Raw genomic sequence first — 14,217 nt, 5'->3', positions numbered from 1 at the left:
TCTGCTCCTGGGTGCAGCACCTGGGAACAGGGCTGGGGGTGAGGCGGCAGGGGGCGGGGCAGGACCAGGACCTGGAGGGCCAAGGCTCAGGTTCGACTCCGCACTCTGCCCCTCACTCCCCCTCACCTGTCCCCACGCCAGTCCTCAGTGTCCTGTCTGTGGCACGGGAGGAGGGGACTAGCCTCATCTCAAGCCCTCCGTAACACTGCGCTGCTGAGCGCCCCCTCCCTGAAACCCGTCCCTCGGGGGCAGGGTGGGGGTGAGGAGGAGGAATCCGGGGCCAGCATAGGGCATCGTGGCAGGAAGGGGCTGGGCTGGAGTGGGGCAGGGACAGGGGGCAGGGATGGGGCCCAGGGAGGGCGGCCCCTCGTGGAGCCTTTCCCTCCTGCACATCCTCACTCTGTGCCGGCTTGGCTTTGCCAGGGACCCAGACCCGCTTCAGCCAGGAGCCGGCTGACCAGACGGTGGTGGCAGGACAGCGGGCCGTGCTCCCCTGTGTGCTGCTCAACTACTCCGGCATCGTGCAATGGACCAAGGACGGGCTGGCGCTGGGCATGGGCCAGGGCCTCAAAGGTGAGTGGGTGGCCCACCGGCCCAGCCCTCGGACGTCCTGTCTTTGTGCCCCTCCCCAGCATAGGCCCCACAGGGGCCGTGGCCCTTACCTCTCCGAGCTCCAGCCTCTCCTGCCCCATCTCTGTGAGGCCAGCTTTGCCCTCCCCTCCTAAGCTCTGCCTCGCCTGAAGCTCTGCGTTTCCTCCGGCTGCCGACTGGCTCAAGAAAGGCAACAGGAACCGGAGAGACTGAGGGGAAACGAGAGGCCTTTATGTAAGAGAGCTTGAGACAGACAGACAGACAGACACCGGGAGAGGTGCTCCAGGCAGGAAGAGGCGAGGCCAGAGGGCAGGAGACCAGAGGGCAGGAGACCCTCTGTCCCTCCTGCCAGGCTGGCTTTGCTCCCGACTCCCTCCTGCCCCTGCCCAGGCCACGTCTGCTCTGAGGCCAAAACCCCAGGGTAGCGTCAGCCTGGGCGCCGATGTCCGTGTTTGTGTGAGAAGCCTTTATCGGGTGCTGGGCAGCCTGTGCCCAAGCTACGAGGCGATTCAGGGAGACAGAACGAACCAATGACCTCTATTCCAGAACAAGGAAGGGCAGTTTGGGGAAGGCTTCCTGGCCGCGGCGGAGGAGGATGTCCCCTGGGCTCTGGGGCTGCCTCTGCGGCTGGTGAGCTGGGCGACCTTAGGAAAGTCGCGGCACCTCTCTGGGTCTCGGTTTACCACCGTGGAAAACAGCCGTAGAACTCAGGATCCAGCGCGGCATTCGTGAGTTCTGGCCAAATGAGAGACCGCCGGGAAGCGGCGTCAGGCCAGAAGCCCAGGAAGGGCTGCACATTCTTATTCTTTTTGTTGTCTAGGGGTTGAGATTATTTGCTGAGGGGTCTGCATATTAGCACAGGTGAGGGAAGTCTGTCCGTGCAGAGGCGGGAGACGGGCTAGTGGCTCTATCGACGATAGAAAAGAAAGAGAAACTGGGAGAGAGATCAATGGATATGGAGTGAGAAGGATCGATAAGCTGTGGACAGCAGGAGATAGTGGGAGCGAGCCGGTGGGGAGCCCGGGGGAGAGGGTCGGCGAGCCTGCAGGGGAGGGCAGAGCGGAGGGGCCAGCGGCTCCCAGGCCCACCTGCCGCAGCAGCCGTGGCTCCTCCAGGGCCTGTGTGGGTCAGGCCTCCTTCAGGGGCGGGACCCTGCCGCGTCCATCCCCGGCATGGCCAGTGCGGACATGGCCTTGGCCTGCCTCGGCCCCCCCGCCCCCCCGGCCCCCGGGAGTCCCGTCTGTGCTGCAAGGCCCTATATTTCCAGCACCCACATGCTCTCCCCGTCTCCCCTTCCCTCAGCTTTTTTCCTGCTCCTTTCCTGTTATTACAAGGGTCGCTGGTCTGGAAACAGCTCCAGAAATTCCGCTCTTCTGCCCCTTCTGTGTCCCCCATCGCTCCTGCTCCAGGGCCCCCAGCCTGTCCGTAGGAGGCTGTGACATGGGAATGTGACAGCTGGGGCTCTGTGGACGGGGTCCCAGGCCAGGGTGGCGGGAGGAGTGCAGCCGTGGGGAGAGAGGGGCCCCTGGTAGGCCGGGTCCCAGGCTGGGGCAGGGCTCACCTCATTCACCCTTGTGTTCCTGCAGCCTGGCCACGGTACCGGGTCGTGGGCTCCGCGGATGCCGGGCAGTACAACCTGGAGATCACGGACGCCGAGCTGTCTGACGACGCCTCCTACGAGTGCCAGGCCACAGAGGCCGCCCTGCGCTCGCGGCGGGCCAAGCTCACCGTGCTCAGTAAAGCTCTGCCCTCCTCCCGCTCTTTCCTCCTATCCCCGTGTCCCCTCCCTTCTTCCTGGCCGCTTGTCCGTCCCCACGGCCCTCCCGCATCTTTCTCTAAACTTTGTGCAAAGCCAAGTCCAGCAGAAGAGGGTAAAGCGGGCTGTGGGCCCCCACGGTGGGACCGAGGGCGTGTGAGGCCTGGCATCCTCTGTGCCCAGTGGGTTGGGCTCTATCGGTTGGACATAGGACTCCCCCAGGGCAGAAGAGTTGGGGTGGAGATGCACCTGCTCCTGGCCCAGGCTTGTCGGTCAAGAGCTTCTCCCGCCCTCCCCACGGCTGCCTCCAGCCCCAGCCGCTGCCCCAGGGCTCCCTTTCTCCTCACTCAGCCCATACTCCCCTTCACCACTCTTCCTCCCTGGCCACTGAGAGTCCCCTGGAGGCCCTTCTGGGAGCCGGGGAGCAAGACCAGAAGGAATGAGCTGGAGGGTTGAGAACTGGGGTGGTGGGCTGCGTCCTGCTGGAGCAGAGCAGAGGTCCCTCTGTGAGAGCCCCCGGGGCCATCTGCATAATGCGGGGACTGGCCCCTGCAGGAGACAGGCTGGGACACGCCCTCTGGCTCCCTCCAGCCTGGTGCTCTCCCTCTGCCTCTGCTGGGCTTCCTCTGCCCGGGACCTCCCTCTTCCCTTTTGTCCGTGCTGGCCCGGTCCTTCCGCTGCCTTCGTGTGCTCTGTTCCATCTTATTGCCTGAAACCTGCAACGTGGGAGAAGCCCCTGGAGGGGCTGGGGGGGAGCGGGACTGAGGCCGCGAGCTTGCACACAGGAAGGTTTTACCCAGCGGGAGAGTGGGGGTGAGCGGGGCGCAGGAAGTCGTCCTTGTGTCTGGAAGGGCTGAACTGGGAGCTGGAGGTCAGGAGCCCTGGCCCATTCTGGCACTGGGACCCCGAGGGGTCACGAACCCTGGGTCTCAGTTTGCTCATCGGTAAGGCAGCATGGTGACATCAGCCTTCTCTTAGCCGCTCTGCCCAGGCAGCTGTGAACCACTGGGGCTTGGGCAGGGAGGTGTCAGGGCAGCAAGGACTCTAGCCTGGGGGGAGGGGGCTCGCACTTCCTCGCTCGTGAGCAAGGTGCAAGCCTGAGGTCAGGGCGAGAGGCGGGTGGCCGGCGGGGATGAGCATGGGGCACCACGGGGGTGACAGCACCTCCCATCCCTCCTGGGTGAGTGTGAGCCCGCGCCAGCCCAGGCCATCAAAGGGAACCCCGAGATTCTCAGCAGCCCGTCTGTCTTCTTTTCCCTCCCTAACCGCCTCTGTTGTGGATCCTGGAGGTCCTCCTTCTCACCCAGCGGAATTCCCACCCCAACAAGGAGCCCCTGGCCCCCCTCCCCTCTCCTGCCCCAGACCCCCAGAGACAGAGCAGCAAAGATGAGAAAACGACAGCTAAGCCCCTAGGCATGGCAGGAATGGGGCTTATAATGGCATCCAGTGGCTTGTTTTGTTCAAGAAAGGCTTCCTGGAAGAGGAATATGAACGGAAGAGTGCCTTGTTGAAGAGCTTGCAAGCCACTGAGGGAGAGCCCGCGGTGGGGACGCTGGGTGGCTCATTTGGAGGGCATGGTCTGTGTGCAGTGTGGAACTTCCCAGCCTATCTGGGGGGCTTGGGGGCCCTGGGGGGCAGGGACAGTCCCCAAGAAGAAAAAGAACGAGAGGTTCGTGCTCGCTCTGCTCTCTTAGACCCCTGCCACCGGCAGCCGTGTGCAGGCTAAGAAGACAGGCCTCGTCTCGCACGCTCCCTGCTCACCCGGTTCTGTACGCCGGTGCTCACGGTACCAGTCCTGGAGACTGAGCAGAGTGGACAGTGGCCTGCGACCAGGGCCCGGCAGACCCGCCCCATCTGCAGCCGCAGCCCTTGTCTGCGCGCCCCGCTCCAGTCTGCCTTCTTCGTGCAGCAGCAGCCTTTCCTTCTCCCTGCGGCAGGGCTGAGCAGCGGCCTCCCACTCCCCTGCAGACACAGCGCCCACACGCAGGCCTGCAGCCCACCCTCCCACCCCCTGCCCCGTGGGGACAGTGGCAGGGCTCTAGGGTCCCAGGGTCGGTGGGCCGGCCCCCACCAGTCTTGCCGCTTAACTCCCTCTCCTGCCTCAGGGCACACTCCGTAACCTCTCCGAGCCTCAGGGACCTCGTCTGGCATTTGGGGTCCAGGTATTTACCGCGAAAGGATTAATGAAGTATGCTTTGCAGAGAGTGTCAGACGCGGTCACATACGTGTGGAACTGGGCCCTTTGGTCGGCTTCCCACGAGCGGCGGAAACACTGGATCGCGTCACAGCTCATCGGCTGCACGTCTGGGATCTCCAGTCAACGACGCCGCTGGGGAAGAGTCGTCTATGTTATTTTTAAAACTTTACAAACGAGGAAACTGAGGCCACAGACCTACATACAGATTTGCCACAAATTAGGAAAATGTGTTTGTAAACAAGCAGCCGCACGGACATGCCCTCTGACAGCAGAGCAGACAATTCTCCTTTGCCCCAGAAACGGAGAGAAAGACGGGTCAGCGACAGATGGATGGTCTTGCCCGAAGGAGGGGAAAGGGCCAGCGTTCCAGGGAGGGGGGAGCCGAGGGGAGGCGGCGCCTTCCGTCCGACCCAGGGCGTACTGACCCCGCATTTGGACAGGATCTCTGCCCATCCAGGATGTCCTTCCTGGGTGAGACCGCAGGTGTGACCTCGGAGGGGCCCATGCAGACCAGCAGACCCCGAGTGGGGGCTCTATATCCACGCCTCTCCTTCTCACCCCACTTCCACATGTGCACAGGGGAACAGGGCAGAGCCCTAAGCAAAGAGGAGGCGGCGGGGCCTCGGCTGATCTGTTGGCCCGGAGCCGGGGGCACTGCTGGCTCTCGTCCGAGCAGCAGCGGGAACGCAGCACACGGTCACCCAGGCCTGCACACTGCAGTCCGTACCCAGCACCCCTGCTGACCTTCACGAGGGCCCCCGGGTTAGGCAGTGCCGCATCCCTGCTGAAGAGGGACTCTCCCCTGAAGGCCTCACCCAAGATCACACGACAGGTGACCAGCCGGACACAGGGGTGTAACATCAGGGCAGCCTGCTCGGAAACTCTGCTCCTCTGTGTGTGTGAGCTGAGTGGAAAAGAAACGGTGCAGGTGGTTCCTTTCTAGAAGAAACTGCAGCATAGGACCTGCCTTTCCTACACCCCGGGGCAGCCCTGCCCGCCGTGAGGCTCTGTGGGCCTCCAGCACCTGCTCTCAACGGTTTCCTCACCGAGCCCTCCCTGGGTCTCCCCAGCAGAAGGCAAACCAAGCCCTTTCCCACTGCCGGCCTGACGACAACCGGGGCACCAGAAGGACGGTCACCGAAATCCCGAAACCCCGCCTTTGCCGCTTCAGTCCCTTAGTTACTCCTACAGCTGCGCTCCCCGTGGACCTGCTGTCAGCCGAGCTCGGCTAAACCTCGGGCTTTCAGAGAAAGAAGCAGCCCTGCCTTCAAGGAACGTGTCATCTCACCGTCTGAGCTTTTTGGAGCCTGTGGGGATAGGACAAGAAGAGGCCTATTTCTTGGCGTCAGAAATTGGACCCATTCAATCCCTCAAGCAGTTAGCAGGAGCTGACGGTGGCCGCCTCTAGGCCTGGAGTTGGTAGAAAACCAGGGAGCAGGGGACAACAGCTTTGGTTGGGAAGGGGGCCCGAGCAGTCATCCTAAGTGACCCCAATATGAGGTTGGTTAGGAGCTCAGACCCCCTGCCTGGTGCCACCGCTGGGCCGGCTGTGGCGGGAGGGCCCGTGCAGCAGGCTGCGGGAGGGACAGCAGAGGTGAGGACGCGAGAAAGTGCGGGGCTGCCTGGGGGAACCCTGAGCGGCAGGCCGAGACGCTAGTGAGCACCCCCACGGCACTTCATAGCCCTCCGAAGTGTCTGGGCAAGGAGGGGGCGCCGTCTTCGCTGCGCGGGAGAAAATAACCTGCCAGTGGTGATGGATGCGTCTGCCGGGGGACTGGAGGCCGGGAGTCGGTTCGGGAGGCGGCTGTGATAGACCGGCTCACCGGGCTGGCCCAGGGTGAGGCCCCCCCCGTGCGGCCCCCGGAGTGTGAGCTGCACCCCGGTCCTGGAGAGCCTAGCTCTTCCCCAGTTTGCGGATGAGTACCCCTCATCCACCAGACGGGCTGGGAAGGAACCTGCTGGGGTTGGGGGCTGCGCTGGTGGCAACAGGTGTACAGATTGCAAGTTCAGGCGGCAGCGGCCGTCCACGGAGCAGACGCGCAGCGGGCAGGGTCAGGGGCTTAGCCGCACCCTGACTGATGGCTCTCATCACCCCGCAGTCCCCCCAGAGGACACCAGGATCGATGGCGGCCCTGTGATTCTGCTGCAAGCTGGCACCCCCCACAATCTCACATGCCGAGCCTTCAACGCCAAGCCGGCCGCCACCATCATCTGGTTCCGGGATGGGACACAGCAAGAGGGCGCTGTGGCCAGCACGGTGAGACCCTGCTGCTCCCCCAGACCCCTCAGCCCCATCCCAGGTGGGCCTGACCCAGACTCGGGGGGCACAGATGTGACGGGGGAGCTCGTACGTCATCTGGTAAAACCCTCATTGTGTAGCTCGGATCCAGAGGAAAGGACGGGGCGTCCACGTTCATGGTGCGCTGCTGCGTTCAGTGGCTAGCAGAGATGAAGAATAATGCTAATGCCAGATACACTGATTAAACGCCTACTGTGTGCTGGGCACAGTGTATGCTGAGCTCCTAATGGACAGTCCCTCTGGATCCTCAAGGGAGTTTCATAAGGCTGGTGTTCTGTCCAACTCACCAAAGAGGGACACCGATGGTCAGAGAGGCTGATGCCTTGCCCGGGGTCACAGGGCTGGTGCACAGCGGAGCTGGGGTCTGCACGTGGCTCAGGCTGCACTCCACTGAGCCCCTCGGCCTTCTCCTTCAGCCTCTGGTTGGCACGACTGAGTGAGCAGGCTATGGCAGAGTCACCAGGGGATGTTCTGGGTGGCGCTGGCTGGAGTGAACATCCACCTCTCCAGTGTGAGGTGCTTCTGCCAGCTGCGGGCAAACACACAGGTGTGCCCAGCCCTTTGCTGGGTGCCGTGGGAGACCCAATCACCTGTGTGCCTCCGAGAGCAGTGCCAGGCAGAACCGGGTTAGCCCTGCCCTTGAAGGCTGGGTGACCTTGGACAGCTCCCTGCTCTCTGGCCTTGGTTTCCCCATTTGACTCAGGACACTCCGGCTTCAGTGGTGCTTAACCTTTTAGCACAAGATATCTGTAATTCTTCTCCTGTAGGGCTTCATATTTTGAAATGTTCTGGCAACCAAACGAGCTGATTTGTTAACAGCCATTTGTCATTCACGTCCCTTCTCCGGTTTTCTAAAGACGCAGGTCCCGGGCGAGCAGCCGGGGGAAGGGGGAGCCTGTGCCCTGCACAGCTCCAGCCCTGCTCTGCCCAGCAGAGGCCTGCGTGTTGCTGCCGGAGAGCAGTGGTGTGGTTTGCCTTACACAAAACAGCTCACAGGTTCTGGTGACCACGTTTGGAGGCCTCAGGGCCTCAGCGGCCCTCGCTGAGCCGGGGAGACAGCCCGTGGGCTTTCCGGCTCTCCAGGGGCCTGCAGTCTGGCAGGAGAACCCCAGCACCCAGCTCACGCACAGCCCCCCAGGTGAAGCTGCTGTGCCCAGAGCAGGACAGACCGAGCTGGAGGGTCTTGGGGACGGGAGGGTTGCAGAGACGGTGCAGAAGAGGAGGGACTTGGGCCGTCCTGAGTGCCCGGAATGAGGCTCCGAACCACGGGGAACGGCAGGCCATGTAGCCTGGGCTCCGACGGCGCAGCACTTAGCAGCCGTGGCCCGACCCGGGTCCGTCAGTCGTGTGCTCGGCCCTCATGTGTCCTGCTCACGAGCAGGAACTGTGGGTCCTGGAGGGCAGATGGGAACTCACTGCATTTTCTGTTCAGTTTTTCCATACACTTAAAACGTCTCTAAAAAATAAAGTCTATTTATTTTATTAGAGTCTATTTATTTTAAGAGGCTGGGGCGGGGAGGGGAGGGCGGCAGCTCCGGTTAAAGTCCTCTTGCCTCCCCAGTGCAAGCCCGTCTCTGCGGGGTCACCCTGGTCGCGGTGTGGGGGGTGCAGCCTGACCCGGTCTCCCGCTGTCCCACCCCAGGAGCTGCTGCAGGACGGGAAGAGGGAGACCACCGTCAGCCAGCTGCTCATCAACCCCACAGACCTGGACATCGGGCGCGTCTTCACCTGCCGCAGCGTGAACGAGGCCACGCCCACGGGCAAGGAGACGTCCATCGAGCTCGACGTGCACCGTGAGCGGGGGTCCTGCCGCGGCGCCGGGGGGAGGACTGGGCTCGGGGAGAGAGTGTGGGGCGACCTCGGAGAAGCCCCGAATGCCGATCCTGCAGGGGCCGGGGGCGTGGGGGAGGCACGGGCTGGGAGTCAGGCAGCTCTTGGGTCAGACCCGGCATGAGACTTGGGCTGTGACTTCACCTCTCTGAGCCTCAGCTCCCAACTCTGTGTACATGAGGAAAGACCCCTACGGGGTCTTCTCTGAAATCCCAAACTAAATCCTGTTTGCTGGCAAAACATGGACTAAGGTTCTCCACAGTCTCTTACTTAACCGGTATCTCACTATGAGGTGTTGCCCAGACCCCGCTGGGGGTCTTACGTAGCAAAATGGTCTGTGCACAGCAGCACCTTTCTAAAATGGGGAAAACTCCAAATTCTGAAATACATCTAATCCCCTGGGGCTCAGAGAAGGGACTGGGGACCCGTTGCCGTCTGTTGGGGCTGAGGGAGCACTTGGACAGGACAGTGTCAGAGCAGCCAGCATGGAGCCTCCTGCCGTGGGGTGAGGGGGGGGTACAGCCCCTCCACCCAGAAAAGGGAGGGAATGGGCAGGGGCCGGAGATGCCCCACCTGCAGCCCTTTCAGTGGGCCCCGCCAGGCTGCCCTGACTTCTTGCAGCCAATGTGCACTTTACATCCCCTAAGTGTCCCTTAGGCGGCAGCCTGGGTCCCCGCCCCCTAGGCAGCCCCCTAGCCCGGCCCCCTGGAGGCTCCCCGGGGTAAAGGTGAGGAAGATGCCTTCTTACTGGCCCTGGTGCTCCCTTCACTCCAATTCCCAGATCTCTGCCCAGGGCGAGGGCTGGGTGTGTGGGTTACGAAGAGAAAGACACTCGAGGGACAGAAAAGACCTTTCGTGTCCCCTGCCTCGCAGACCCTCCCACGGTGACCCTGTCTATTGAGCCGCAGACGGTACAGGAGGGGGAGCGCGTCGTCTTCACCTGCCAGGCCACAGCCAACCCCGAGATTCTGGGTTACAGGTGCAAGGGGTGGGGGCTGGGGTCAGCCTGGGCCGGGCGTGGGGGCTGCCGGGGGCATTGCGCCCCGGCCGCGGGTGAGAGTCGCCCAGGGCCTGATCCCCACCGCGCTGCCTCCACCCCAGGTGGGCCAAGGGCGGCTTCTTGATTGAAGACGCGCACGAGAGTCGCTATGAGACGAACGTCGACTATTCCTTCTTCACGGAGCCCGTGTCCTGTGAAGTCCACAACAAAGTGGGGAGCACCAACGTCAGCACCTTAGTCAACGTCCACTGTGAGTGCTGCCCGGGCAGGGACCCCTGAAGGGTCAGGGGTAGGGGCGGGGGCTCCGTGAAGCTCAGGACAGGCGACAGGCCGGGAGGGTGGCAGGGCGGCGGAAGGAAGAGCAGGGCGGCCGGCGCTGAGCCCCGACGAGACCGAGGCCCTAGCCAGGGCTCTTCTCCACGCAGTTGCCCCCCGGATCGTAGTTGACCCCAAGCCCACGACCACAGACATTGGCTCTGACGTGACCCTCACCTGCGTCTGGGTGGGGAACCCCCCCCTCACCCTCACCTGGACCAAAAAGGACTCAAACATGGTAAGACGCTTGCGGCCCGTCTCGAGCGCCCGGAGGAAGGAGTCGGTCCCAGGTGGGAGAGCCGGGCTGGGGCGGGGCAGGTGCACCGTGGCTTGTCCGGTGGCTTGTCCGGTCGGAGCCACGGTGTGTCTAGGGTCTTGGGATTTGAAGGAGGAGGCCAGTGCTTGGGATCCAACCCCCTTCTTGCCGTGGAACAGCGGGCGACTCAGTGCCTGTGGGAGGGACACGGGGACGTAGGTGTGTGTGGAGGGAGGGGTTTCTGCAGCTCTCTAGACCCCTGCATGACATACTTTGGGCTGGAATTGCAGGAAGAGGGATGTCAGGGTGAGACTCCCTGTCTTGCTTGGCAGGGAAAGTTCTAGAACAGGCCGAGAGGCTGCGTTCTCTCAAGTCACCGCAGCTCCGGCTGCCCTCGCCGGCCTCTGCCCTTCGCAGCTCACTCTAGTGGAGACCCAGGGCCCCAGTGAGGCCCTTTTTAGAGTCAGGGGATGCAGCCTTTGCCCTTCCGGGAATTCACTTGTGGCCCTTCCTGCTTTCTTCCCAATGCCTCCGATGCGGGGCCCCGCTTGGACCCAGGGGCCCAGGCCTCCTGGCTCCCCACCCGAGGCTGCTCTCTCTGCCCAGGTCCTGAGTAACAGCAACCAGTTGCTGCTGAAGTCAGTGACCCAGGCCGATGCGGGCACGTACACCTGCCGGGCCATCGTGCCTCGGATCGGCGTGGCCGAGAGGGAGGTGCCCCTCTACGTGAACGGTGAGCGGCCTGCGGGGCTGGGCCTGGGCGGGCAGGTGCTGCCGCGTCCCGCCGGCCCTGACTGCGTCTTCTTGCTCACAGGGCCCCCCATCATCTCCAGCGAAGCGGTGCAGTATGCTGTCAGGGGCGACGGGGGCAAGGTGGAGTGTTTCATCGGGAGCACGCCCCCCCCGGACCGCATCGTGAGTGCCGCCTGCGTCCCGGCCAGTGCCCCGGGGGCTGCGTCCCCCTGCCCCCATCCCTGCTCACAGGACAGCCCCTCCTCCCTCACCTGTCAATGGCCCTGAGCCAATTACTTAGTGTTTCAAACCTCCGTTTTGTCATCCACAAAATGGGGTCGGTGTCCCCGCCTGGTCGGGTGGCTGTGGGGCGGCCGTCGCGACAGGTGCCAGAGGCCGGGGTTGCTCTGTCTGCCTCATCTCCTTCCCTCTCCCAGCCTCCCTGCCCCCCCCCCCCGCCGGCCTCCACCCTGCCCCTGGGCTCCCTGGCCCTCTGCCCCCTTCTGTCTTCCTCCTCGACGCGCTCCCCCGCCCCGCCTTTCTCCTCGTCCCCACACCATGCGCCATTAATTCCTCCCGTGACCATTAACCGTCAAACCCCTCATCACATTTAATGACCCTTTGGCTAACTCCAGGGCTGCCCAGGGACACTTCATTACCACGGCCGCCTGGGCAGCGGGCGGCTCGGCTCCCGGGGGGCTCCCCGTGCAGAGCTAGGAGGATTGATCCCTGGAAAGGAGCCAGTGCTCAGCCACTCCCCCTCCCGCGGGCTCCACTCAGGGAGGGGACATGAAGGGGGTGTCCCGGCTGGGAGCTCAGGGATGGAGAAGGATGCGGATACCCCTTTTCTGTGAGGGATCTTCCCTGTTTTAAGAGTCTGGGGATGGGTCTCCAGCACCTCCCAGGTGGGTTCAGGTGGGGATGCCTGCGGGTTGGCTAGAGGTGAGGCTAAAGTCTGAGTCATGAGCGGGACAAATCTTGGGCGTCCAACTCCAGCCTGGTCCTCTGCTTTCACAGATGAGGACCCGGAGGCCCAGAGAGGGGGAGGGAGGCCACACAGGGGCTCAAGGGACAGCCAGGCTCAGGGCCCAGGGTGGACCCCCCATCCAGGACATCAGGGGCTACCAAACGCTGGTTCACCAGCCCAACCACATCTACATCGGTGGGATTCTTATAAAAATAGAGAATCTTGGAGCTCTCCTCTGGAGATGCACATTTAAGACTTAAGCTCCAAGAATCTGCATTTTAAAGAATGTCCCTCGGCATATCGGCACGTTCCTATCTCCGTCACGCTGGGAGCCGCTGTTTCCCTTAGACTGGAGAGCCCCTGCCAAGGTTTGAGGCAAGAGGGTGACTTGGGTTTGTTGCAGGGTGAGTGCTGGGCTGGGCTGAGGGACGCACGAGACGCATGGGACAGGAACGCCTGGAGTGTGGGCCAGGTGTTTCCGCCACCAGCCCTTCCTTACGCCCCCGTGCCCCCCCCCGCTCTGTCCCCCCCCGTGCCCCCCCCCCCGCTCTGTCCCCCCAGGCTTGGGCCTGGAAGGAGAACTTCCTGGAGGCGGGCACTCTGGAGCGCTACACGGTGGAGAGGACCAACTCGGGCAGCGGCGTGCTGTCCACGCTCACCATCAACAACGTCATGGAAGCAGACTTTCAGACGCACTACAACTGCACGGCCTGGAACAGCTTCGGGCCCGGCACGGCCATCATCCAGCTGGAGGAGCGAGGTGACTGTGGCTGGGGTGCGGACCGCTGGGGGTTCTGCTCCCTCCTCTCTCCCCGGCGGTCCTCGCGGGGAGATGACCCTCTCGGGGGCCTGCCCTCCAGAGCCTGCGCTTGTGCTCTGCTGGGGAAGCCCACCCCCTTTTCCCAAAGTGCACTAGCGGCCCCTCTGGGTCTGCCGCGCGCTCGGGGCGGCAGGAAAGGCTGCGCACAGGACGCCGCCCCGGCCCTAGAGGGGCTGTTGGGTCAGAACAGAGTGGGGAAGCGAAGGACTTCAGGTGGGGAAAAATCAGATGCTTCGTGGACGGGTGACCTCCCTGGGGTGGCATGAGGGTGCAGAGAGGAGGCACATGGTGGGCGGCCGCAGTTAGTGGTTCCCGCCTCTTCGAGAATCCTTCCTCTGCTAGGAGGCACGCGCTTCCTCCCGTAAGACAGTGCATGTGGAAGGAGGCGTTGCCTTTGACTTTGCTGGACGCTCTGAGGAGGGAGAGACAAGTGGGGGCTCCCGTCCAGTGTGTCTTAGCTGAGAGCGCCAGCGAGGGGTGGTGGGGAAGAACGAAGTGGAGGGAGTACGGCAGGACCCAGCCAGGAGGGTGAGGGCGTCCCGCAGATCTGGTCCATCCAGGACTGCCAGGAAGGGAGAGTTCGCTGGAGGAGGTTCCCTGGTCCTGCTTAGCTCTGGGGAGCAGGGCAGCCCAGGAGAACTGTTGGAGCCCTGGGAAGGCAGGTGCCGGGGCCGCCCTGGCCAGGGTGAGGAGGTGGCGTGGTGGAGAGATGCAGGGGACACGGGTGGCGGGTCTGAGTTTGTGGAGACGGCTGAGCTCAGACCATCCCAGCCCAGGAAGCGAAGCCAAGCCTCGCAGGCAGGTGGGCTGCAGAGGGGTGGGCGGACACCCAGGGCCAGGGTCATGCTGTGTCACAGCTGCAGGGAGGGGACATGACCATGCTCCCAACTTGGATTAAGCTGAAGCTCAGACCTAACCCCAGACCCAATGCAGACCTTCCTCTCCAACTCCCCCTGACTTGAGGCAAATGCCATTCCCATGCATGGGTGCCGGCAGGGCCCTGGTGCTGGCCTTCGGGTCCGCATGAGCCGCCGGCCTCACCCCAGCCTTCCCTTCTCTCTGAAGAGGTGCTGCCCGTGGGCATCATCGCCGGGGCCACCATCGGCGCGGGCGCGCTGCTCACCTTCTTCTTCATCGCTTTGGTGTTCTTCCTCTACCGACGCCGCAAAGGCAGTGAGTCCAGGCCTCCCACCCGCACGCGGCTCCCCCACTGCCCTGCCGGAGCAGACAAGCCCCGCGGCGCCCCAGGCCCCAGGGCTGGCCGGCAGAAGCTAGCAGCGTGCATCCACCTGCCCTTCCCTGTGCAGGTCGCAAGGACGTGACCCTTAGGAAGCTGGACATCAAGGTGGAGACTGTGAACCGGGAGCCACTCACGATGCATTCAGACCGGGAGGAGGACACTGCCAGCGTGTCCACGGCGACTCGGGTCATGAAGGCCATCTACTCGGTGAGGG

General features: G+C 63.5%; 1 protein-coding gene across 2 annotated transcripts in view; it reads left to right on the top strand.

Moving 5' to 3' along the window:
- KIRREL1 (kirre like nephrin family adhesion molecule 1) overlaps nt 1–14,217 on the top strand; it is an 84,685-nt gene that overhangs the window by 66,520 nt on the left and 3,948 nt on the right. The window contains exons 2-13 of one of the 2 annotated variants that reach the window (XM_059413568.1): nt 424–573; nt 2,178–2,327; nt 6,644–6,801; nt 8,486–8,636; nt 9,547–9,652; nt 9,775–9,923; nt 10,099–10,226; nt 10,803–10,977; nt 11,059–11,159; nt 12,505–12,703; nt 13,829–13,936; nt 14,071–14,210. In XM_059413568.1, coding sequence (XP_059269551.1) covers nt 424–573; nt 2,178–2,327; nt 6,644–6,801; nt 8,486–8,636; nt 9,547–9,652; nt 9,775–9,923; nt 10,099–10,226; nt 10,803–10,977; nt 11,059–11,159; nt 12,505–12,703; nt 13,829–13,936; nt 14,071–14,210 — 1,715 coding nt within the window. The remainder of the gene's footprint in view (nt 1–423; nt 574–2,177; nt 2,328–6,643; nt 6,802–8,485; nt 8,637–9,546; nt 9,653–9,774; nt 9,924–10,098; nt 10,227–10,802; nt 10,978–11,058; nt 11,160–12,504; nt 12,704–13,828; nt 13,937–14,070; nt 14,211–14,217) is intronic. The other variant, XM_059413567.1, reaches the window with a different exon arrangement.

This window comes from Mustela nigripes, chromosome 10, assembly GCF_022355385.1.
Source record: "Mustela nigripes isolate SB6536 chromosome 10, MUSNIG.SB6536, whole genome shotgun sequence".
Taxonomy (NCBI): domain Eukaryota; kingdom Metazoa; phylum Chordata; class Mammalia; order Carnivora; family Mustelidae; genus Mustela; species Mustela nigripes.
The sequence above is the reverse complement of the archived record's forward strand: the minus strand, read 5'-3'. Positions and strand labels throughout refer to the sequence as shown.